At 40.8% G+C, this 27,273-nt stretch overlaps 1 protein-coding gene across 1 annotated transcript in view; it reads right to left on the bottom strand.

Moving 5' to 3' along the window:
• The window catches only part of macrod1 (mono-ADP ribosylhydrolase 1), a 158,956-nt gene that overhangs the window by 30,827 nt on the left and 100,856 nt on the right, over positions 1-27,273 (bottom strand). Inside the window, exon 5 of the mRNA XM_074673883.1 lies at positions 26,869-26,985. Coding sequence (XP_074529984.1) covers positions 26,869-26,985 — 117 coding nt within the window. The remainder of the gene's footprint in view (positions 1-26,868; positions 26,986-27,273) is intronic.

Raw genomic sequence — 27,273 nt, 5'->3', positions numbered from 1 at the left:
GTTGAATAAATAACAGACTGTTGCTGCACACATGGTTCTGATCCAACTCAATCTTAGGGTGAATTCACACCCAGATTGTTTGTAGTGATGGAGGCAGAAATAAGCCCGGTTGACAACTGTACCTGTAATCAAAACAGTAAAAGAAGAAGGAGTGGAAATATCAATAACAGCAGCAGAAGAAGAGAAGGCTGAAGAACTGAGGAAAATGAAACATGGGCTCACGTTGGTCATATAGCCCACACTGGTACATAAACAAGATAAACGCTATAACACAAACTAGCCACACACACGTTGTTGATGCTCCATGGCTGAGGAAAGTAGGTAAAAACATGAATGAATGAATGACGATAAGGAAACTCCCCGCCTTCCGGGTATGATCTCTGACCAATGAGAGAAAAAAATTGATGGCACGTGGCATTTGCTTACAACTTTGGACAGCAAGAGACTTTTGCCGAGTGAACACAAACGAACCAAGTGTCAACGGCTACAATTGTAGCATTTTTGCCCCTGAATCTGAAAAACGCAAACGAACCACGGGTGTGAATACACTCTTAGACAGCACTGTCAGCCTTGTTCACACTAATATGTCTTGTGAGATTGCTGACACTGAAGCAGAATGAAAGAAAAAACAGGGCTGAAAATGGGGGAACAAAGAGCCAGAGTCGAGAGCGACTGACTAATTCAAAGAAGACAAAGGCTAAACTGAACATGCTATGAGACAATTACATAAACATTTAGTCAATTAAACATCCTCACCCTCGCCAGTTGACACCAATTATGAGTGTTTCTGTTATTGTAGGCCCAAAATGTGGTCTTTTTTTTCTGACTAAGCTGTAGCACTGTACCTGCCAATAGCTTCAGGCGTAGGTCCAGATAATGGCTTCTGCCATAATGCTCTACAACCTGGATGTAAACAGGTAACACACAGCACATATGACACTTTATATCTTATAGTGCATTACAATCTGGCTGTAACAGTTTTTAAAGCCTGGTTACTAAAAAAGAAAATGCCATTAACTATTTACAGTAACGGTAAGGTAAATAATAAAAGGACAGAAAACCTGAGTCTGGTGCTGCCTTAATGTCATCTTGTTTTCCTAAACCTTAGAGCACTTAAGCCTGGAAATTTTCATCCACATGATAGCGGTCATGTGATTTTCACTGTGTTGCTGCCGTCTCAGTGGGAAGCTCAGGTTGCTCACTGACGTCATCGAAGTTTGGTTTGTTTCTCTGTTCTCAGCCCTGATTTTTTCAAAAGGCACACATTTGGGTACATTTTCACCGCATATAAGTGATTAATTGGTTGACTTTTCATCAATTATTATTGAAAAAACGAAAATATTGCTTGAGCCTCAAATGGACAGGGCTTTCATGTCCAAGGAGGGTGTAGACCAATAAAAAGTTTTGAGCTTTAATATTATTATTATTTGTTCCAAGGCATTTTTCCTTGATGACTCAGATTCTCAGTCATTTTAGAGCTTTACTTTTGGGTCTGCCCATGACACCTTTTCTATATTTTATGAGACGTATATAGAGAAGTTAAAGAGGAGTACTTTACTTTGCCATGCTTTGTTGTACTTCAAGATGTTTTGATGAGAATTTTTTTATTTTGGTATTTTATATTAGGTCAAATAAACCCAATGTAAGTGACGGAGTTATTACATGTTATGTTAGTGGTACTGCCAAAACAACCAAGGAAGAAGAAGCAGCAAAAGGTTTTTTATAGGTAGAACATCTCATATATGGTATTCAGCAAGAAAGGGGATCTCTCTGGCTTAGACTTTTGCGTTTCGTATATAGGAGACTCGACACCAAACAAAACTTACTGCATGCAAATAATATTTTTCTCTGATAAGAACAGTCCTGAGTGAAATCGATTTATGGTTAATACTTTAGGATGTGCGTTAAACATAACAATTCCACCCAAATCATTTAGAAATATTTATGCTCAATCTATAGTATGTACTTTGCCAAGATACTATTTCATGGAAGATTGTAAATTTTGGCAAAAATGCCACCCTGCGTAAAGACCGGATTCACCTTTTTACGATTGAAAAGAATTGAACTAACAGCCTTATTAAAAAGGGTGAACATTTCTGCAGCACACACACACACACACACACACACACACACACACACACACACACACACACACACACACACACACACACACACACACACTCTCTTTCTCCTAACACACTGACAGACAGTGAAAGACCGGCAGACTTCACAGCACTGAGGAAGCCCAGAAGAAACCCCTTACTCCATCCCTGTGAGGATACGAGGCCATTAGGCAGAGAGATTTAACACAATGTGAGACTGTTAGAAATATGATCGGGTGATCTTGTTTCAACAGCAGAAAAAGCATGAAATGTCTTCTTGTGTCAATTTTCCAGACACAGCCTGGTTTGTGGAAAGACAACAGTTGTTTCCAGTAACAAGAATTTTGTGCCACGGACTAACAACTGGTGGTGGATGTTTGGTCAGACTTATTTAACTTGGGTGAAGGAACAGAGGGCTGGCATGATACTATTTGCGCTGTCTAATTTTTCAGCAAAAGATGTTTGGCATGTGGGGAAGGAAACTCTTGAGGAAGCAGGCTTCTTTCTGACTCCACTGACAGCTACAATCAAAACTGTGTTTTCTTTTCAGAAAAATTATTTTTGTCAATGGAAAAAAAAAGCTGGTACTAGCAGAAGTACAGCAGTAGACTTCAGTAAAAAGCAGGTCCTGTTGGAGATGAAAGACACTGAGAGATGAAGCAATACCACAACCACTACCAACACAAAGGGGTCACCATACACAAAAAAGAAGTTGTTTTTTTTAATTCAAGATTATAGAAAACAACACTGGTCATATCAGTATTACAGATGAGTGATCAGCGCTGTTTCAGGTTCAACAAAGAGTATGTCAGGCTAATAACAGACTAATAACTGTAGCTTGCGTTCTTTGGTGTATGCTCAGCAGATTATTTGCTCTTTCCTCTTCTTCTGCAACCAAAAGCAAAAAATAGACTGTACTCCCCCTGAAGCTACTGAACTGGAGACAAGCTGTACAGGCGCACAGCTTATCAGAAGCTACTGTATATGCTCTGATGTATCTGTGTCGCTCAAAGATCACAAGTGTGTAGAGGACAGCTCGCACCATGGACTGTATAAGAAACCGCAGATTCCAGTGAAGTTCAGAGATGTTGATTAAAAGAAACGTATGGCTTGACAGCTCTTTCTTTAAGTCCTCTCTGATAAAGGAGGGTTCAGTCCCTGAGAAACCACTTGAGCTGAATAATATGCTGTTTAAATCAAATCTGTTTACACTGAGGGGACTTTGAGGCTCAGATATTCACAAATCGCATATATTATCAAAGATTTATCAGACAACAAGGCAATCCGTGGAGAATTTTACCAACAGATTCTCTTTTTATCACATTCACAGATTTTTGCTTCATGTGTTGTCTATATTCACTTTACTGCGTGAGGCACTTCTGAGGATATTCAGGTTGCTCTAAAGCAACAGTAAGCTCTGTGTAAACACAGGAACGTGTGTGGGTTTTGTGTGTGGTTAGGTGACAAATTGTTACTGCGGCTTCTCAGCAGTAATGATCCTTTGGAAATGTCACAGGGCTAATTCAGACAAACATCTGCAATCTGCTCAGTCAATCACACCTGTTAACCCACAGCTTCTTCCTTACACTGCCCTGCTCCCCTCTTACTCCAGATTTGCTTCAAATCAGTGCTGCGTTTCAGTGCAGATGCTCATTTTAGCGTAAGTGTTATCTACTTCCCGCTGTTAGCAGTTTCAATGAGCACAGGCTGCTGGCCTATTAAATGTAAAGTACCACAAACAGTTATGTACTCTCCTATACTCTTTCTATATTATGCTTTATACACAGAGAGTGAGTGTAGAGGAAGTTTAACACATTTTAATTTATTCATTTCTATTCTACTTAGTGGTTTCCGGCTCAAACTTTACACCAAACGAAGAGGGATGTATAACTATCAAGCGGCTTTAAAGCATGAACAAATGAGCAGAGACATTTTTCATTATTGTCTGACCTTTAAACTGATGAACTGCTGTTCTTACATAATGAGCATAGCATTAGCTCAGGCCCACAGTGCATCAGCTGTTTTTAACACAGCTGACAGCTCAGCTGATAACATCTATGCATCCAATTTGCAAATAGCAAAGTGGATGTTCTATTTAAACCGCTTCGAACTGCTTTGTAACCCACCACCACACCAGCTCTTCCTATTTGCTCTTTATATGATTTCACCATGGTGACATGCCCGCTCTGATGTGTTCTTAAAAAACAACCAGATTCTCACATTAACGACCTCACTTTCCTTTTCCAATAGTTTGGTTTTGCAATTATGTCTCTCACAACTCAGCTTGCTTGATTTCATGATAGGTTATAAAAAATACAGAAAATGTCAATTTTAATTACTCACACCCCAAGGTGCCGTTTTGACAAAGTGCTTTATTTGTCCAACTGACACTCCAAAAATCAACAGATGTTCATTATTGGGCTGTAAAAGATTTAAACCGCAGCAGAGACTGGAGCTGAGAGAAGAGGATTTCAGGTCTTTTTGCTCCACAGCTGATACACAGCTAGAGTTTAAGACTCTGCCTTTTTTTAAAAAAAGGAACATTTCTTTCATTGGAGTCCTTGTGAGAGTCACAGCTGCACAAGGCCAGACAATCGCGAGGAGGCAAATGGTGCTGTAAGCCACAGAAAAACAGAGATTTCACTGAATGTGGCTTCATTCCTGCACTGAAACTCCACCATCTATGTATTTTACACCAATCAGCATGATGGGGCTGCCAGCAATGGATGTGGGGTTAAGTGTAGCATTGGAGTGGAGTGGGCTATAGCGAACAGGATGAAACAAATGTAAAACATTCAGGGTTTTAAAGACGCAAAATGAAAGGTTATCTTTGTTCATAAAACTAAAATAAACAGGGAACCATTTTCCTCATTAGAGGCTGTGAGAGAAGGACAGGATTTCACCTCTGGTTTTTGTAATTTCCCCACATGAATTTAGCCATTTCATAAGATCATAAACAGATTTAAAGTCTGGAGAAATCTCAGCCCAAAAAGGATGAGACAGAAAACCAATACTGGAGAGAACTACACAGTACTGCCTGAAAAAGAGATATAAATGTTCAGGCTCAAAATCACTTTCTGAAACCAAAGACTGTGAACACAGTTTGAGGCTGCATCCACAAATGCAAGATAAAACTGTGAGTACAAAGTGGAAAAAAAAAACATTAAAACATGATCCAGAAACACCAGGGACCTCTCTGCACTGGACAACACTTAAGATGGACTGAGACAAAGTTGAAAATTGCATCTCAAGATGAAAAATTTAACAAAGGAGACTATGAAGTGTTTAGATGCTGAAATCCTACACAAGGCAACAATGGTAAAACATTTCACTCTCAAAACTCCTGAAAATGGTCTTCTGGGTTCTCAAACATTCAAAGAGTGTTGTTACAAGAAAGATGATGCAACACAATGGTAAACGTGCTTTGACCCAACTTTTGAATATGTGTTTGCAGGTCTCAAATCTCAAAATGTGCCCCTCTTACCTCCACATTAACATTAAAGTGTTTAGTTTTAAGATTTGATATGTTTCTTCACACTATTTTCTAGTGTATACAGTCTTTAGATCAGGGCTTCCAAACTCAAATCATCTGAGGGCCACTGAGCATTCAATTCTGTGACACGAGGGCCACCTCAGGTGTTTCACAAAATAAAAAACATGTTATACTGTTCAAACAATTTTACTTCTCAACATGAATTATTTTACAGCCATGTTTGCCTTTTCATGTCGAGTGCTTGCTGCCAGACACCAGAAGGGTTCTCCTCAGACAGCTGAGTCTCATTTGCTTTAAGGGAGGTGCCACTTTAAACCCTCAGTAAGGCTTGAAGATGGACATCACTAAGTCTGGACCTGTTCTTTGATTTGCCTCCATTCTTGCTCTCTGGGTAACATTTTGTTGTGTTGGCAGCTCTTTCTTTAGCTGTGCAGCTCATTTTGTCCTCACATCTACCTGGTTCTTTCCATACTGCTCCACATGTGTAGTTGAATGGCAACTTTCTCTTTGCACATGAGACAGTTGTAAATCACATGAAACTCCACAGATATAATCATTCTTCCACTTCTCTGTGGAAACAGTCTTGTTTCAGTACTGTCTTTCAGCCTTCAAAATAAACATCTTGCTTTAACAACATTTAGAGGACATCAGGAGTCAATGCCAAATGTTTGCATGCAACTTTTAGTTTAAATGATTGCAAACCTTCAGTTGTTGACTGTTTAAGATGATTTCAGACACTGACTTTGTTGCAGTGGTTTTAGACATTATAAATAAGTTAATAGGAGAGATCAGTCCTGTTACTTGATGGTCTCATGTGTTTTTTTAGCTCATTGTGAGACATCAATATTAATCTGAGTGTTCCTAAACTGGAAAAATAAAACCTCATTAAAGCCTTTACAAAAGTTTATTAAATGTCCAACATAGAAAAATAAGATAGCTTTATTTTTCTGTTAATGTAACAATGTAATGCCAATGTTGCCAACTTAGTGATTTTGTTGCTATTTTTAGCAACTTTCTGGACCCCCCCCCCCCAGCAAGAAAATTAGAGAAAAGCGACTAGCGACAAATCTAGGGCCCTTTTTGGTGGTCGGAGGCTTCAAGATCACGGGAGAAAAGCGCTACTTTCCCCGTTAATGCATGGCCAGCTGTACACTACAGGCACTAAGACAGCTCAGTTGGCAGGTAGGCAGCCACAGGTTCAGGTTCCGATGATTGACAGCTGCTGTTCTCGTGTATTTTTTTCGGGGATTGTAAAATATGTCGGGAGGTAGAGTCAGGAAGTGATTAGACTCTCGAAAGAAAAAAAATATATATATTATTTTTGTCACCTAGCTCCACTCAGATTCTCCCAGAATCCCTCATAGTCTCTACTGCGCAGACTCTGGCTGCAACTGCTGCCAATGGCTGCGCCTGCGACGGGGGTATTTTGGCTTCAAAACCGTACAATGATAAATGGCGGAGCCACACTGTCCACTCTATATACAGTAGCTATGGTAGCTACTTCCGATGCTGAGGAGTTAGCAACACTGTGTAATGCCCAGTGAACCTTCTTACAGTTTATGCCATGAGTGCCTTAAAGCACACTTGAAGTCTCTATTACTAAAAGTGTTCAATGTGTCACGAGAACATGAATTGAACATCACTGTGAAATATAATTAAGGGTTATCAGTCAGCCCTCCTCAGGTTTTTCATTTAACATTTTGATCTAAAGAGAAACACTGGGATAAAAACGTATAATTTTAGGATCTGGAACTTGGTTGACAGCTCACCTAAAAATATCTCTCATCGTACAGTTGAACACTTCCACTGCTGAGAGAGTGCTCCAAACCCAACATTACAGTGTCACAACATGGAAAAAAAGTGGTTTAAAACATTAAATTTAAGAGCTTCTGAGAACCAGCAATAGGATGAATCACTATAGTGAATCATCGCCTAGTGAGCGGCAACAGTTTTATTTATAGTGTTTGAGGATGCAGCAGATAGCAGCCAGGAGAGATCAGAACACGTGAATTAGTGAAAGTGTACACAGCATAAAACACATGCACAGATGCACACATACCTTCTGACAGAGGCCAGACAGGAAGCAAAGCATGAAAATGAGGCAGGACATGTTAAGAGGTATACACAACACACATTAAGTACAAATCAGCTCATATTTGTTCTCCATGAGTCTTCATGTGTGAGTTTGTGGGTGTGTTTATGTCGTCACTTTTGTGTTTACATCACTCTTAGCCTGAAGTCAAGCAGCTCAGAGCGTGCATGTGGTCGGGGAAAGTGATTCAGCCATGTCAATGTATCAGCAGAGTATGTGTGTATCCATGTGTGTGTACTGTACTGTATGTGCTGGACAGGTTTGGGTCACTTGCTGGTCATTCATCTGGATGCTATGTGCTTAATGTTGCTGCAACAACATTTTTCTAACTCACAGACGAGTACAGGCTCAGCTTCTCCTGGAAAGAATCAGAATCTATGATGTAATGTTGATTTTTCTTTCCAATCATCCTTAATTCTTCCTTCCTTTTTGGTTTTCCACCACTCCTAATCATCCATCTCTCTGTGCATCCTCTCAATCCATCTTTGTTTGACTCCACGTCCTTTGTCGTCACTCACCTCCCTCCTTCCCTGTTACCTCATCCTGTCGTCCCACCTCACCTCCATTACCTTCTCCTCCACCCAGTTATCACCTCACCGGTTCCATCCATCCTTCATCCACCCATCATACTACCTTGTCCCTCTCATCCCTCCATTATCCTCTGTACTCCTGCATCCTGTTCCTGCTTGCCCTCCTCTATTAGGTATTCCTCTCCCCCCTCGACACCCCCCTTCTCTCTCCCTCCGTCACCTGAGGTAGACAGTTCTGTCAAGAGTCGGCCTTATTTACCGCCTCTCTTCGCTCCTGTTTACATTATCGATCGGCAGGGTTGCTTTAGTTCCACCATACATCAACACCACCTCCTCCTCCACCTCCTTCCCCTCTTCCCCACCCCACCCCCGTGTTACAGCTGCTGGCTTACATTACCCTGAAAGACAGACAGAGAGACAGCGAGAGAGGAAGAGGAGGAGGAGACAAGGGGGGGGGGGGCTGGTTGGGGAGATGGAAAGCTAGCAGAGCATGTAAGGATGGGAGAGGGATTTATGTGTGATGGGGAAGGTGTGCAGTGTGTTATGAAGTGTGTGTGAGGAAGTGTGTGTGAGAAGTGGTGTTAAAGGGTAAGTGTGGATCTGTGCACATGCATTTTAAATGCTGAAAACATTCCTCTTTGTCTTCTGTGATTACACGAGGCTGCTGTAAGCGAGCTGCATATTAAAATGGGCACGCAACACGGCCAGAAGTATTCAGACACTCCAACATCAGTTTGATTGTTGAGCATATATTTCTCATTTGGACTTTGAGACCAAGCAGCAGCTGGTCTCTTGCTCCGTTTCTGCCACAAGAGGTTCTCTAAAGTCCTGCTGATGTCGGGTGATCAGTCTCGGCTAACAGTTGGCACTCCAGTTCATCCTAAAAGTGTTGGGTGGAATTAAGGTCACAGCTCTCAACATGCGAGTCGAGATTTCCACACCACACTCGGAGAACTACTTTTCTTTGTGGACGTGACTTCTTCACAAAGATATTATCATGTCTGAGAAAGAGAACGGCTCTTTTAAAGTGTTGCTACAATGAGGATGTAACAATACTTGACATATTATAAAAAGCTAAAACCTTTTCACACTTTTCATGTGAAGATTTATCTGAAATCTTAATAATAAGGCATTCAGAGTTGAAGCAGCGTTCCTCTGCTCTGAATTACAGTGTGAGCTGTTCTGCTGACTGCTGAAATGGTGTGTTGCACAAAGCACACCGAGTAATGAAAAGAGATAATTCCCTCCAAACTCATACATTCAACTAGGGTTCATAAATTGGGTGAAATCAGGTGTTCAAACACAACACATTTATTTTCTTTTTAGGTCACGTGTCGTGAATGTTAACACAGTTTCCTTGCAGGTTTCAGATGGTCTCTTAATAATATGGGAAAATACTGAAAAAAACCCAGAGAATATCATTAACAACTAGAAAAACACTCAAAGAGCGCAGACCTCTGCTAAGCATATTCTAAATGTCACGCAACACTGAAGTCCTACTTTAATGTTATACTCCCTTTCAGCAGACTGTTTGCTACAATTTGCTGTTAGTTGCAGGTTTGTATGATAATTTGTTTCCTAACAGTGTTAAAATTATAGTGACCCAGTACATCTTTCATATTCCTTATCTTAGAATCCAGAATATTGCTGAGATCTGGATGGTATTTTTACATCTATCAGAAAAGATGGTGACCTTGTCTTGTATTGTTTTGCAAAGCAATCAGACCATTTATTGTAGAGTTATGTACACATCTGGTGAAAACGGCCCTATCTCACTATGATACAGAATCTTTCAAGAAAAAAAAAATCCTGGATAGAGACAGTGATCTAGATCACCTCCAAAATTTAGTCACTTCTTCTTTATCCAATTTAGAACAATTCCTGAAAATTTAATCAAGATCTGCTTGTTACATTTTGAGTTATGTTGTTCACAGACAAACAGACAAACAAACAAAGAGACAAACTCCCTAAAAAACATTACCTCCTTGTTGGAGGTAATGATACCACAAAGTGTAAACATGATAGGGCCGTAATTGTTCAGAATTGGTCTAGATCTTTTTGACTGAGATTGTATTAAAATTAAATCAATTATTCATCTGTATTAGTATGACACCAAATCCCAACAAGAATTACCTCAAGACGCTCTACAAACAGCAGGTTTCGAGCAGCTTATGTTACATGACACCGACAAAGACCAAACATGAAGACAAGAGAAGGAGTCTCTGCTCATCCTAAGCCACCATGAACAAATCACTATTCAGCATTTAGGAAGTTACAATGGCAAGAAAAAAATTCTTTCAACAGAAATAAAACTTGAGCATCAAACTTATGTTACCTTGCATGTAAGCACAACTATGAATAGATGATTTGAAACCTAAATACTGCTATGACCATGCTTACAAAGACATGAAAATCCTGGGTCCTCGTGGGAAATGAACAAATAAATATTCATCAAGAGTGATCTGCTGCGTGACAGACTTTTTTAACTTTTTTAAATGCATACCCAAACTGCAGACCTAAATCCTGCTTAATGGATGAGTCCATTCATGAAACAAATGAAAGTAGTAAATACAAAGATGGGCTTAATCTGGGGGATGTAAGTATCAGAACCAAGTGGAAACCCAAGTTGAAAAATGTTGCTAAGGCTGAAGTGCTAAAAACTACAGCTCCAGGAGCGTCTGCTTGAGTTTGGCTACAAAAACACGCTGATCCTGCACAGAAAACATGGAATCTAACACTCAACAGGTGGGTTGAACCTTTTCAAACCTCAAACTGATTATATGAGCGCTCAGAGTCATGCATAAATCTGCATAATTACAGGGTTGGTTGAGCTGACTGACAGGAGGTGTTGTGGCTGTTTGGCAGGAGGCTTAAGGCTCACCTCAGCTCCACCTCAAAGAACATGCTGCCACAACAAAAAGACCTCAAACATACTTCAGATCAGGAGCCCAGGCAGCTCAAAGCTGACCATGTGCTGGGAAAACAGGTGGATGAATTGAGGAGTAACCCTGAAAAAGAATTAAAGATGCTAAATTTACTGATTATTTTGTTCGAGATTATTAAACACATCATCTTACATTTCTCTAACTTTTAAACAGTTTGTAAGACTCCCACAAAAATTATTCAGTTTTTAAAGTATTCACAAAAGACTGATGAGAATCATAATTCTTTCCACCACCACTGAACAACTCTTCTCCGGTTAATAATGTTTTCGTTTAATCTTGCATCGTGAAGCACTTTGCTGTTCCATTCCTGCTCCATGACTTATGAAAAAAAAGAGTGTTGGCATAAAATGAATCATTGATCTGATGTTTAACGGTGATGAATGAGAAATCACTGGGATGATGGCTTACAGTTACATGAGTAGATTTGGTGATTGGGGCTCCACAGCGAGCAGCAGCTGTGTGGAGTTGGAGACCCTCACTGATGCAACATGGTGAAACTGCACTTCTTCTTTGTTGCTCCCTCACTGTCAGGTCTAATGACGGCGAGCAGCCTTGGGTATCAACTTACAAATGGATAATTTAACGTTTATTTGTGGTGAAATCTGGGTGTGGAAATAAGACACATGCACACACACAACCAGTTCAACAAAGACAGAGATGAATGAAATAAAGCAGGAGCATGTCGAGCTTTAAAATTCAGTCTTAAGGAATGTATGTGCATCATTCAGCCTTTTATGCTTACAGAGGCTTGTATGAACTTGTGATGCATTTTCATAGCATGCATAATTATTATCTGTCAGACAAAGCCCTGAGTTAGCTACCCATGCTTTCCACCAACCATTGGACGACAATGCTGAAGTCATTTCCCTATTCTCAGTCTCTAGAAGGTAAGATTTCAACTAGAAAAGCACTCAGAGAGCGCAAGCTTATTATGATTGTCACGCAACACTTCAATCCTACTTTAATGGTATACTTCCTTTCAGCAGACTGTCTGCTATAATTTGCTGTTAGTTGCAGATTTGTATGATAATTTGTTACCTAACAGTGTTAAAAATTATAATGACCCAGTACATATTTCATATTCCTTATCTTGGTATCCAGAATATTGCCGAGATCTGGATCATACTTTTACACCTATCAAAAAAGATGGTGACCTTGTCTTGTATTGTTTTGCAAAGCAATCCGACCATTTATTGTGGAGTTATATACACATATGGTGAAACCAGCCCTATCTCACTATGATACAGAATCCTTGAAAAAGAATCGTGGATCAGGCGATGATCTAGAGCTACCATATTTTAATCACTTCTTCCTTCCTTCTTCCAGTTTTTGCTTATTCCATTTTGAACATTTCCTGAAAATTTCATCGAGATCTGTTTGTTACTTTTTGAGTTATGGTGTTCACAGACAGACAGACAGACAGACAAACTATCCCAAAAACATGACCCCCTTGGTGGGAGGTTAAAACTTCCAATGCAGAATGACTGATTCAAATGAAACCTTTACTCTATTTAAGAAAAAAAAAAGTGGAGATTCTGCAGTTTTCAGGGCTGTTTTTTCTTGGATTGGGGACCTTGCTTATCAGATTTAGAAGCCTAAAGGAACAGTGAAATCTCCCTTTCCCCTTTCTGACAAACAGAACAAAGGTTTTATAAAATCTAAAGCTAATTCCAGACATCATCAAGGCCAACCTAAAATGAACAACAAGCTTCCAGGATGGTAATACGTGCAAAAGACGATGAATCAGATGCTTTCTACTACAAGTTAAGATTCACTTTCCTCAACAACTTAACTGCAAATCAGAAGCTACGATCAGCATCTAAGAAGCTTTATCTGTCAGTCTGCCAGTCTCAGACTTATGGTGTTAATTTGGTACCAAAAACAAATACTGAGGAACGTATGGTAAGTACAATCAGAGCAGAAGATAAACCAGAAACTGTAAGCTGAAGCTCAAATACATACTTTAGTATTTGTTCAGACGTTTACTCATGACCTTGAGCCAATATTTAAAAATGTCAAAGCAAATTCATGTTTTATGAGACACATGAAGAACTTTGTAGAACTAATTTGCTATATAAAATTAAATATATTTTCCAAAAAAGCATTAAAACCCCTGACCCCAGCATTATCCAGTGCTTCTAACAAATACACTCCTATAAACACTGAGCTCCAAGAGGTTAGCCATACAATAGGCAGGTCAACTGCAGGTCAGCCCGTGCACCTTGAGGAGAACATCTACTGCCCGGAAATCGATGGATCTTCTGCTCTGAGATGAAAATTTAAACCTCAACGTTATGATAGCAGAAGTATTCAGAGGTATGTGTGCCTGATTAGGATTCAGCTGTGTGTTTTCAGAAGTGTTTTTCATCTCTGGCTGGTTGTTGATTAATGAGGGGAAAACTCAACAGACCAGCTCACTCATGCTGATTTTGCACATAACAAGAACAAGCAGTTTTATGCCGTCAACCCAACAGCAGCCATCACTGCTGTAGCTGCAAGCAGTGCAAAAAAGCAGGCATGTAATGACCATATTTTATCATCCTGCAAGAGGTTAAATGTTCCCCCATTATCATTACGGGAACATGTGCCCATGTGTTGGTTTATGATATGTAAAGAAGACATTTAAAGCAGCTTGCAGTTGGAAGTTAGTGTGCAGTTTGAATTAATGGCTGTCATTACTCTGCAGTTGTGCGTTTCATTGTAACATATTGTGTCCTTGTTTCAGTGGGTCTGAAAAGGTCGGTTTCCTACTCGGAGAAGGGAAATCCTGACCTATTGTTAAACAGATGTGAGGCTTTTAAATTCCTTCCCGCAGAGCATGTTCCCAAAAGCTCGGAACAAAGAGGCACATCAGACGGTAATAAGGTATGCTGCACAATTATTTCATTTTGGCCCAATGTCATTTCATCTAATTGAGCAGTTTTCTCCCTGGATGTTGAAATCTTCAGCCTTTTCTTACAGTCTTGTCTCCGGATCACAGACTATTTTGATCAATTTTTAAAATTCACATCAGGTTTGGAAGTTCTGTGTATATATATATATATATATATATATATATATATATATATATATACACATATATATATATATATATATATATATATACACACATATATATATATATATATATATATATACACACACACACACACATATATATATATATATATATATATATATATATATATATATATATATACACACACACATATATATATATATATATATATATATATATATATATATATACACACATATATATTTATAAAAATTTGTGTGTTATATCAAAATGGGCCCAGTACTGCGTATAAACGTTCCTTGTTAGTGTTCTTTCATCATGAAGATATTCTGGGTAACCTGACAGAGCCAATATGAAATATGTGTTCAAATACAGTAACATGAGTGAAAATCAAAATATTTGAGAATAATAAATTAAAAATATAAAAAAATTGCCTTATCATCCAAAAATGTCCCAAATCCCCTGCAGTACCTCCATGGACCCTCTAGGGGCTGTGGACACGCTCCTGATGCGTGCAAATTTTGAAATGTTTTAATTTGGCCTAAGTTATTAATTCAGTTTAAAGCAAGGATGGACTTGTGTGTTTCACTGTTTGCACGTTCTTGCGATGTCTTGTTTAACAACAGAAAGGGTGCATTACCTGATATATTAAGACACTCATTTGATTCTTCTTTGGGGAAATAATTGAACCCTGAGAACTCGAGATTCGTTTTCAACCTCAAGGTCTGGTGACTCAATGGCACACTGCTACAAACGACTTTAGGTTTTGTACAAAGACTGTATAAAACATGGGCACAGTCTTGCCGACGTCACCCGTCTGTTTCTAAAACAGAAAATGAAGCACATCGGCTATAGTGGCAATATTGGTAGTGGCAAGCGCTTCGCCTACAGCCATAGGGCGCCTGTCGGTCACGTGACCCTCAGCTGTGCTCCGTATTAGGGGAGCCCGCGATCTTCATATCCCCTGAGCGGCCGAGTTAGAAAAAAATTCACCCCCCGTACAGTGGGTGCCGGTAGTAAAATTAGCAACTCAGACAGGAGACGTTTTTTTGAACCAGGCTGTAAATAGGTCAATTTCTGCTTTGAAAACAGCTTTTTTTGGCTTGGTGTGTATGTGACTTCCGCTACTTCCGGAGCCAGCCTAAAGCAAACACTCGAGAAACAGAAGATTTTAGTACTTCAGCATTGTCTCATATTCCCAGACTGGAGGTTGCCGCTTGGTTTTGTAAACAACATTCCTGACCAGTCAAAAAGTAACATGCTCTTTGTTTTAAACTGAACTCTCTGGTGACTAAGCCTGCACACGTCTATTTCTTTGTCACAGTGATATCTTCTGATTTAAAAATGTCTATAATTATAAAATATAACACTTCAGTACTACTTTCCAGAAGCTCTTGTATGTACACTCTGTTTTTAATTTGATGTACTGTACTTGGTTGTATGGCTCTTGTAAAGCACTGTTGTTGTAAAGCCCTGTTAGAGTCAGCTGACCTCAGCACCACCTGACGTATGAAGGACTACTTCCTGAGCTCAGTACTTGGGTTTGGAGGGCTTTAGAGTCCAGACTTAAGGTGATTAAAAACTGAAGTGCTCTCACCTCTCCTTTCCACCTCTCTTACTCCCCTGAAGCCAATAAGATTAAAAACTTTGCATAAAGATGTAATAAATGTATAAAATATCAGAATTTAAATTGAGGGGTGAAAAGTGCGAAAGCCTCCTCCTTTCAGTTTTCTTTTCATTCTTATTTTCTTCCCAAAACTCCAACACTTATCAGTTTTCACTCTCAGACAGCTGCTCCCCCACAAAGTGCTGGCGTCCTCTGTGGATTTATCCTGTTTTCCACCAGAGAAATCAGGACAAAACTGCCAGGTTTATTAGATTCACTAAAATAAAATGCTTAGAAGCTTCTTTAATCAATGTGTTAAAAGCACAACTCATTCTGACCTAATTATAACACAAGAGCGTGTTTTTTTTAGCAGATGGTGTTAAGACACTTTTACAAAAACATACTGCTACCCTTTTTTCACTGAGGTCCCGTCACTTTGTTTGATCTGCATGCAAAATCTTTAATAATAATAAAAGAGTGGAACATGATGAAAAGAAAGGAAATATAAGGGTGAAATGAGAGTGCAGACAGGTAGATAAAGGAGACGCTGAAACAGGAAGGGAGAGGCAAAGAAACTTTGTGCTAGAGGGCAATTCAAAGCATTTTCATCTCACCTGATTTGCCTTGCACATTTATGGAAAGAAGAGGCAGTGTAAGAAGAGTGTGTGTGTGTTCCTTCTCTGGCATAAGTGGCCGTCACAGTGGCGTGAACCTTAAGAGTACTTGACTGAGTGCCATCCGGTGACACCCACATGGCTTTTCCTTTTGTCAGCCATTCTTACTTTCTTTTTTTTCAGCTTATTGTCATAAGAGCTCTGTTTTTTGAAGCTCTGTCCTTGCTTCCCCCCTCTCTTCTTCCTCCTCCTCCTCCAAGCAAGGCCTCCCACCATTTTTACCTTGGAGGCCACAAGACGCTGCTTCTGCTTTCATACTCAGCGGCCATCCATCCGTTCATCCTCCCCCCTCCTCCCTTTCTTTCTCCTCCTCTCTTTCTCCCTCTCTCCTAACCTCCATCTGTCCCTGGCCTTTATTTATCCTCCTTTAGAGCAGGAGGCAGGAAAAAGGCTAGCTGCTCCTTTGTGCGCTTGGCCCTCAGTTTGTGCTCACCCATGCGGACACAGCTCTTAAATCCAGGCCCTGGCTTTGGCACAAAAGGAGGGCTCTGGTCTTGTAAGGGCCCCTACGGCTCTCCCTATCTCTTACCACCTTTCTCCAAAAAGACAGAGGGGCAGTTATTCTGAACAGGAGGACAAGAGGGGAAGAAGAAAGGGGGAACAAGTTGGCGATGCTAAAAAATGGGACGGATATAATTCTCTTCATGCAGAAAGACGGTTTTAGCTCCCTCTCACGCCTGCTCTCAAACTCTTCCTTGTCAACTCTGAGCCAAGCAACACTGAAGCTTTCTTTCCCTGCTCCCTCGTTTTCCTCCAAGGCGTATGAATTAACTGAAAGAATTAACACCAAAGCTGCTGCTGCTGCTGTTGCTGTGATCATCATCACCATCATCCTCATCATCATCATCATCATAACGCTTTAATCAGCAGCAGCAGCTTTGGCGAAGCTTTTTAACACCTTCAGTGATCACACTGCTTACGCCGAAGCAGGAAGAAACAGAGATGTCGACAACCCTGTCAAAACAAAAAAAAAACTCCACAGTGTAGCAAGGTATCACAGTTTGAGTGTTATAATGCTTAGCCCACAGCCTCGTCAAATCTCCTGGCACAACCAAAGAAACCTCACTGCTGATGAAGATGATAGAAGAAGAGGAGGAGGAGGGGGAGGAAGTAAGATCGGGAGGGAGAACAGAGGCAGGAAGAGGATGCAAGGGAGAAAGATGAAGAAGAGGGTTAAGGGGGGGAGATGAAGGAGGGAGGAGGTGCTGAAAGAAAAGAAGCAAAGAGGGAAGGTGAGGAAGGGGATGGGAAGATCAGGAGGAAACAAGGTGTTCAAGTTGTTGACAGCAACAGGCAGAAACACCCTGTCTTCAAAGAAACAGAGACACTAAAAGAGGGGGAGCGACAGGGCAGCGGGCGAGGCTCAGAGATGGAGGTCTGGGAGGAGAGGAAGAGGGGGGAGTCCGGGAGAGCTGCAGTGAGGATTTTAATTAGCAGTAATTGGCCACCGAGGGAGCAGAAACTGGGAGATGGGAGGCAGGGAGGGAAGAGTGGGGAACATAACAGGCACTTTTTGACAGGGTGATATCTCTCTTGCTTTGTATCTCTCTATTTCCTTCAGCACTTTCTCTATCTGAAGCTTTCCAACTCCTGCTTTTCTCCTCCATCTTTTCTGTCTTCATCTGTTGTTTCTTTCGTAGCCTTTACTCCACATGATCATGTCCTCCTCCACACAAGACAGAACAAGCATAATGAAGCCGCGTGGAGCTGGAAAGCTTTAAACACTGTGTGAAGATGACACAGATGTGCTGTTTTGTTTTGAACACGTTTGGATCTGTTTCATATTTCATCACTTACAGTAATTTAACTGATCCTGAAGCTGCTGTAATCAATATCTTTACTTGAACAATGGATCACATGAGTACTGTGTCTTCCCCAGAGAGCCATTCACTCACCACTTCAGTCGATATTTATTTTTATTGCAGTATTTATGATGTTTACATCTCACACATTCACTTAACCAGTATTAATAATATTTATGTTGTTGTTAATTCATGCTTTTTATATCCACATATATTCATGTCCGTACAGAGGGATTATCAGTCTACGTCATCATAAAGATGCGCACGCATCTCGACTAATGAAGCAGCATTTAGCTCCACTCATTCAGACGAGAGCGGTTTTTTAAACACTAAATTCAATCTGTTAGAAGCATCAAAATGTATGTTTTTCTGTGGACAGCTGTCAAAAACAATACTACACACTAGGCAACTTTTGTCAAGTTTCGACTTTTACAGCGCAACCGGTGTTTCGGCGTCAATGGCGACTATGATAACTGGTGACTTTCAGCTGATGGCAGCCGTGATCAACGGCTGAGAGTCACCAGTTAACAGGGTCACACTTTACAAAAATACACCAGCAACTTCTGCGTGTGTGTAATTAAATGTGTATTCTTTATCCAACCTCAGTTAATCAGGTTTGACAGCAAACAAGCAATAATAGCTGCAGATACTCTAAATACAGATTTGTGTTTGCTTATTTAATGAAAAAGTTGGTTTGGGGCTGAGGTTCTGACCAAACATGGACTCAATATGGACTGTAAATAATGAGTGAACCTTTAAATTATGATTAACAGAAACAGATTTTATGACCAAAGTAGAATTAGAGAATATTATGTTTACATCCTGGTCTTCTCTTCTGGTCCTCTCTGGGTACACGCTAGGTTTCTCTGCTAAAAACGTCTGTCCACCTTATATCTGTCCACTTGCTGATCTCTTCTGTCCACTCACTGCTATTTCACAAACCTAGGAGCATTTTGCTGTCCGTCAAAGTGATGACGTTAAGTTAAAAAATGTGTTTTTTGGTGGTTAACTCTTCGACATCGGTTGACAAACCATTATACTCCGCAGTGCTTCTGCACCCAAGTTGCGTGCACATCGGCCGATGTTGATAAACAAATAATCCCTCTATATCAGACCTGGGCAAACTACGGCCCGCAAGCCACATCCGGCCCTTTGTACGTCCCTGTCCGGCCCGCGTGAGGCCAATCATAAACATAAAACTTGTGCGGGTGCATATGTCTTAATACTCCATCTATCACAGGCACTGGACAAGACATTGTGGATTGAATTCTCCCTCTCCTTCACTGGCACAGTCAGTCTCCTCCACCTGAACTCTCTTCTGTTCTGAAGACAGAGTGCCGTCGCGTACACACGCAGCGCGTATGCGCATCACACACCAGAGACGGACAGAACTTTACAACGATACGCGTTTCACTATTCCAGAGTCAGCCTTCTAACTATATGATTCACGCTGCTCTAAACTTTCCTGATTGAAGAGGATGCTACGTTAGTTTAACTCACGACATGTCAACACCAAAATAGAAAGATAGAAAACAGCTAAGGCTCTGATAAACTCTTCATCAATAAGTGCTGCACCGTTATCTGTCTCGGTCTCTGAGGTCTCTTGCAGCGTCTCTGGATCAAACCAACTAAGAGAGAGGGGGTGGATGGTTTCCGAGTTTTTGATATAACGCCCAAGTACGAGACTTGATTTGACTTAGTAAAATATTAGACCAGCGGGAGAAAGGGTTTAAAAATGGGAGATTCCCTCCATATTCAGGAGTGTTGGCAGGCTGCCAGCACTCTCAATCGGTAAAAGTGAGTTCATGTATGACAGAAATTGACAAAGACGAAAACTTAAGACATTTTCTCTTTCATTTTAGGATTCAATAAATGTTTTTTTTTCTACTTGACCTATACACCACAATTTTGCATAACCTAATATAAACATTTACGGAGTGCTTTATTCTTCTGATTATCAGTTCCAGCTATTCAAAATATTTAATTTAGAGCATTTTACGATGGAAGAAAGTTGGTGGCCTCTGACACAATCCAGGTTCCTCATGTGGCCCCTGGTAAAAATTAATTGCCCACCCCTGCTCTATATGAACACCAGTTTTTAACACGCTAACTGCTTGTTCCTGTTGGTGGCTGTGGGACAGCAAGAGCCTATCCCAGCTGTCTTTGGATACACCCTGAACAGTCTCCTGTCCATCACTGGGCTAACATGTAGAGACAGAAATCTATTCACACACACATACTCACACCAAAGGGCGATTTAAGAGAGCCCAATCGACCTGACAAGCATGTTTTTGGACAGTGGGAGGAAGCCGGAGGACCAACAGAAAAACCCACGCATGCACAATGAGAACATCCAAACTCCACACAAAGAGGCTCTGCCCAGCAGGGACTCAAACCAGAAACCTTGTTACTGTGAGGCAAGAGCACTAACAGCACAACAGTGCAACTCGTGTCAAGTCCTCATCTAAATTTGTTCAACTTTTGTCTACATAGGTTGAAAGCAAAAGATTCTTCTTTTTTTTTGAGTAGAAAAATTGGGCAGTTGCTTTTGTCTTTTCAGGGAACGATCTGCTAACTCTAAAAATGATGTTAATCAATGTGTAACTTCTTTGCACTCCCCCCCTGAAGCCAAGGTTTTGCAAGTTTAAAGTAACAGAGTCGTACCTTCTAATCATGCCTCAGAAAAACTAAGTAAAGAAAGAAATAATTGGAGTCGAGAGCAGGGATAACAAATAAAACCCAAGGCTACTGCAGTTCACATACAGCCAGGGTGCTTGGCTAACTAAGCTTAACCAGACTTTTAGTGCTTTCCTTTGATAACAGGTACAACTGGAACTATTCCAAGAAAACAGTCCTCACTAAAAAAACAAAAACAACAGTCTGGGTACTTATTCCCACTTTTCCACTCTCCTAATTGAATTGACCAGCTTGTGGTTTTGTTTCTAACCTGTGCGGTCATTTGACAGCTTGTGTTTGTTGCTTCTTTTTTCAGAGTTGCTGACTGCCAGATAAATAATGTATCTTTACTATGCTAATGGGAAACTATTAAGCACTGTGCAGTTGACTGCCTGGAGTACTTAATGTCCTCCACTTCTGATTTTGTCTCCCACTGATGGTGATATATCAGTTAATCACCAAAGTACGACTTAAAGGTTAAAGATAATTAAAACTGAAGCCGAGCGCTGCCTTTACTCCACATTAGCACAGATAATGGTTCTGATCTCAGGTTGTCAATCTCTCCTCAGACCCGCCCCTGGCCCCTTCCCTCCCTTGTGTGTCACTCTGTCGTATCTCTATGTGTTCAGCAGGGGAGTGAAGGACAGCTGGGGAATAGATTTGAAGGGTTATAGCTGAGTTAATTGGTACACAGGTGAGCTCTTGGGCCTGTGGTTGTCTGGGCTACAGATTCAGTCCAAAATCACCTCTCTGGCAACCACCAAATACAGAAAACCACATACCTACATGTCCACATACTTCTTACAGCGCACAAGCCAGCAGCACACTGACTCTTTGCACAAAAACACACTAATCTTTAACTCCCATTCTTAATGAAGTCTGCCTAATTACAGAAAAGTTGATAGATTGCTGATTCGACTGCCTGTAAATTTTGGTTAATATGTGATCTTAAGCAGGGCCGGGTTGATATTTTCCAGCTGTCATTTGTCAACATCCTTAAATTGCTTGTGACTCTTGCTAAACAGCAGCCGTAGTGTGCCATGCGCTACGGGTGTTGCTAGGTTACAGTGCTGGGATGCTGCTGGCTAAGTGGCTGCGGGATCATCGGCGGACCTTCTGCGTGGAGGCTGACAGCAGGTCCTCTGGACTATTTGGCAAGTTGCACGTCAGATGTTCTTGAAATCCCACATCTGGTGGCGAGCCCATACAAATCAACATCAAAGTGCTGGCTCTCAGATTGGACCTGTCTGTCAACCTTTCTGCCACTCATGTCGGGTTTCATTTTCACGTCTCGCTCTTTTCCACAGTCCTCCTCTGCCTGCTTTGTTAGCTCTCCTTTGCTCTGCCTCTGTCGCTGCTGTCTCGCCTCTCTCTCCCTCCTGCAGAGAGGTAATCAAGCCCTGTTGCGAGTGTTTAAGCATCAGGGGCAGACGCATGTTGAATTATTCTTGGGACTTAATGCTTTGTCTGCAAGAAGAGAGCTAGTCTCCTCATACCTCCTGCTGGGGACACAGCCACAGCAACACAAACCAAAGGCTGGGAAATGCACCAAACACACAACCCCACACACACTTAGTCAGTGACTGAGTCAGAAATGAAGTCAGTCACACAGATCTCATGCTGACAGGCAGTTACAGGTAGGAGAGTGATAAGAGCTGACAGGTAAGCTACACTGATATACTGTAACGCAACTCAGACACAAGTAAACACAGCACAAAGAGGCAGAGTACAAGGTGGTACGATGGGATGTATCAACAACGCATAAATACACATTCACACACAAATGTGCACACACAGTGACAAGTAGATACACACAAATATTACATTCTCAAAGTTAAACAAGTGAACCAACAAAGGAGATCAGACAATGTAAGAACTCATCTGCTCCTAATTCCCTCCTGTCTTCAACTCCCCTCACATCCATCTCCTCCCCACAGCTGCTTCCTTTTATTTTGATTTTTTTCCACTCTCCCACTCACTCCTTATCTCTCCCTCCTCCTCCTGCTCTCTATTCTCCCTCCAGCTCGCCTTTATCATCTTCTCCTCTCTTTTTCTTCCTCTCTGTCTTTCTCTGTGAACTTAAACTCTCCATGGTACCATAAGCTGATATCACACAGTCTCAGAGTTGCTTTAATCTCCCTAACACACACATACACACACACACACACACACACACACACACACACACACACACACATACACACACACACACACACACACACACACACACACACACACACACACACACACACACACACACACACACACACACACACACACACACACACCTGGGTGGTCATTATAGGACACACAAATCAAGGCTGTATTTTTGGGATGCAGATTGGTGTCACGCTGTTTGTGTTTCACTGTAGTCACAGAGGGCTGTGTTTAAGCAAAGGGGTGAGGCAGAAACAGTGGGGGTATCATGTAGTGATGTGAGAATGTTTTGACCTGTTGACAACACTCTATGGAGAAAATAAGATCCTGCTCTTATTCAAATAGTTGTATAAAATATCAGCTGCCAAGTGGCAACAAGCTCAACCGATTAAACTACTTGAAAACGACATCCCATGATTGAGTAGACTCACCAGCATCATATATCTTTTGCAGCAACCTCTTCCCTCCCTGACCCTTGCTCCTACATTGACTGTGAATAAATATGACCAGCACGCCTCCATCTTCTACCCTCATGAAAGGTGAAGCCAAAATACCACCTGGATGGGCGCCGACCAGAGATGTACTGATCTAACTTTTTCTGGTTCCAATACTGAAACCGATACCTGGGCTTTGGGAATCGACATATACCAAGACCAATCCAATACCAGTGTTAAACTAGAAAAGCACTCCAAAAGCACAGACCTCTGCCAAGCATATTATGATCGTCACACAACACTTTAGTCCTACTTTAATGTTATACTGCCTTTCAGCAGACTGTCTGCTACAATTTGGTGTTATTTGCAGGTTTGTACGATATTTTGTTACCTGACAGTGTTAAAAATTATGATGACCCAGTACATATTTCATATTCCAGATCTTAGTGTCCAGAATATTGCCAGGATCTGGATCGTACTTTTATATCTGTCAGAAATTATGGTGACCTTGCCTTGTATTGTTTTGCAAAGCAATCTGACCATTTATCATGGAGTTATATACACATACGGTGAAAGCCCTATCTCACAATGACAAAGGAATCCTATTAAAAAATCCTGGATCGAGATGTTGATCCAGATCGCCACCAAAATTTAATCACTTATTCCTTTTCCAATTTTGTACGTTTCCTGAAAATTTAATCAAGATCCATTTGTTACTTTTTGAGTTATGTTGTTGACAGACAAACTCTCCCAAAAACAAGACCTCCTTGGCGGAGGTAATAAAAACCTGCATGTCATGGGGGGGGGTTAATAAAGGTAATTCAATTCAATTTTAAACTTTTAAACCCTGCTGATTGCCTGGATCAGCACTATGGATCGGCCCCTTTACACTGATACCAATCCAGCTTTCAGGGGCATTGATACACCGATACCACGGATCGGTATCTGTCCATCCCTAGCACTGACGTATCATACTGGTGTGCTCATGGTCCGGCTGATGGAGTCACAGCTCTGAATAAATCTTTTTGGTGAAACACAACACGTTAACCTTACCAATATAATAGAGCTGAGTGGCTTTTGCCTATGCAGCAATTTGAAAATTCACACTCAAATTTAATCTAACAACTTTTTATCTATACTGTAAACCCACAAGCTGCATTCTTTAATATTTAACAATTTAATAATAAAAAATGAATAACGGCTTGGCACGCCCCCAGACAGTGACCCTCGACAAAATCTGAGCCCAAAGCAACAAATAACGCATTCAACAAAATAACCTGAAGGATTCAATGTTTGAGGGCCATATAAATCTAAATACACTTTTTCTTCTTGGTCATGTTTATTGCAAATGATCCTTCAATAAAAAGACTCTAAACATTTCCCCTGTAACTGCACACAGAAGCGGTACCTGGGTGGATGGGGAGGTGTGCTGTCCGCCATGACAAGGGCATTTTTTGCTTCACTCATGGTCACTTGGTTCCTACGTTACCCAAGGTGCATAATTAACAGTTCTGTCATATATATGCATTTGTTAGCATGTAGCCATATGAGCATTCAGCTCAAGATGAGAAAAGGGTTTCTGGGGTCTGGTTTGCTCACTGTTTCCTATAATCATAATCTGTCTTTGCAATCCAGATGCAGCGACTCTTCTGACATCACTTGAGGTAATTTATCAGACTCTGAACAGCTTCCCTGTGGAGCTACAATGTAAATTCATGGCAGGAGTCCCCAACCCTTGTTACAGTGTTTTCATGAGTCTATCTTGAAAATCTAACTCCTGGGAATGAGTTTGTCTTTGAATGATAGACTGGGAGGTAACTTCTTCTCCCTATGTTTCTTTTTCTGTTCATAGCCATCACCGTTGTTCTTATTATAACACTGCACTTCCAAGCAGAGATGTTAAACAAACAGTACAATAAACAAGTGTTCACACAGGGCATGGAACAAAAGATAAAACAAACATACTTTCTTCTTATGTATTTGTATTAAGATAATGTAAGACACCTGCGTTTATGAGTTACTGAAAGAATTATTTAGCTGTTTAACAGAAATTGAAATATTGAAATAGAAAATCAAATTCTTTGTCAAAAATGTAAAATGTGCATTTTATATGACCTTGCTTTAACTTACATTTTTGATGACTAAGGTTAACTTTAACAGCTGGTAAAAGTTCAGTTTTAACAATTTACAGATGACATAATGTGCTCCTCAGACTTTGAACTCTGAATAGACCAATTCATAAGGCATTGTTACCATGCTCCTTTATCTTAGTCTGAGCTACAAGGCCATCTGAAACTGGACAGCTATGTTAGCTTGGACGATTTTAAAACCAGGATGAAGGATCATCGCTCAACGCTGCTAATTTATGAACTTGATATATTTTTAAATTAATGCTGTCTATTGTTTCTGTCTTGCCATGTGTGTGAAACTTTCTTGTGCTGCTGTCTTAGCCAGGACTCCCTTGTAAAAGAGATCTTGCATCTCAATGGGATTATTCCTGGTAAAATTAAAAATATATATATCACATAAAAATAAAAACTAACACAGGTGATAGCTATTGCTCCTGTGATTTGAATAACACCACCAATCAGCATTTTTCAAACAGAACGACTTGAATAAGAAGAGGCAAAAACAATTAGCCACTACTTAACAGAAAGCTGTACTGTTGGAAGAGCTTGTGGCCTTTACTGACAAGTTAAATCAAATGTAACACCGGCCGCCAATGTGGAAGAGATTAAACTGACCCAAGGCTTCACATTGATAACATCAGTGTCTACAAAAAGAGGAAGACTTGAGTTTAGTCGGTCTGTTTCTTATTAATGTCGACACGAGGAGCTGAGTCTCTTTCCCACAATCACATGATGTGTTCTCGACGTCAGGAGAGCAGAAAGAGAGTTTATTTTGGAACTAAAACACCTAGAAAAGCTTTCTCTGTCATGTTGAATCTTCAGTTTCGTCACATTATACACACTGCAGCGGAGTGCCACTTAATAATTGAGTGCCATTTACTTTTCTATAAATGGAAGACTTCCTAAGACATTATAGATATCCAGATGAGTTTCTGTTAGTGGGAGAGTGTGAGGCGGGAAAGAAATCCAGTCCAGCAGAAAAACTGGTGTGTAAATGATTTCTGAAGAAGACAACGTTGAGAATCCTGTTTTTTTTAAATTCCCATGGCTTAAACCCTATACGCTGTATTTATCTTAGGAAAATGCTCAGTACTGCATGTGTATTTTTGGCAACACCCTCCATCACTTTCACAGCCAAAAGCATTCCTGTTAAATCCAAAGCAGTGGAGTAGCTGGAAGTTACATCAACATTCACAGTTTAATACTCACACTTTGCTGGGAGGCCGTAGCCACAGGTGATCTTTGCCTCTCCGGTCTCACAGCCGTGAAGAGAAGCGCACTCCTTTTTTAGCATGGGACCTGCAGCTCGGTGGATTGCACCGTCCACTGGAAAGAAGAGGACATAATATTCAGAGTTAGCCCACTCATGTGAATATCCTGCAATCTGACCACCCACAGGGGCTCCAAATGTTATTTCAAGTCCTGCAGGCAAATTTACAGGTGTCAAAAGCTTCCTGGGTCAAAGACCTGGATGATATTAGCAGAGAGCATATGACTTCCCAGCACCTGCATACTGCTGCCTACCCACCACAAATGTGTTTTGTCTTCTATCTCATAAGTCACAGCATCTGTCTCTGTACGTCAGTCTATTTAACAGATTTTAGGGCAACTGCC

The sequence above is a fragment of the Halichoeres trimaculatus genome, unplaced genomic scaffold (assembly GCF_033239565.1).
Source record: "Halichoeres trimaculatus isolate MK-OKI-2021-1 unplaced genomic scaffold, fHalTri1.1 fHalTri1_scaffold_7, whole genome shotgun sequence".
Lineage (NCBI taxonomy): Eukaryota > Metazoa > Chordata > Actinopteri > Labriformes > Labridae > Halichoeres > Halichoeres trimaculatus.
The sequence above is the reverse complement of the archived record's forward strand: the minus strand, read 5'-3'. Positions and strand labels throughout refer to the sequence as shown.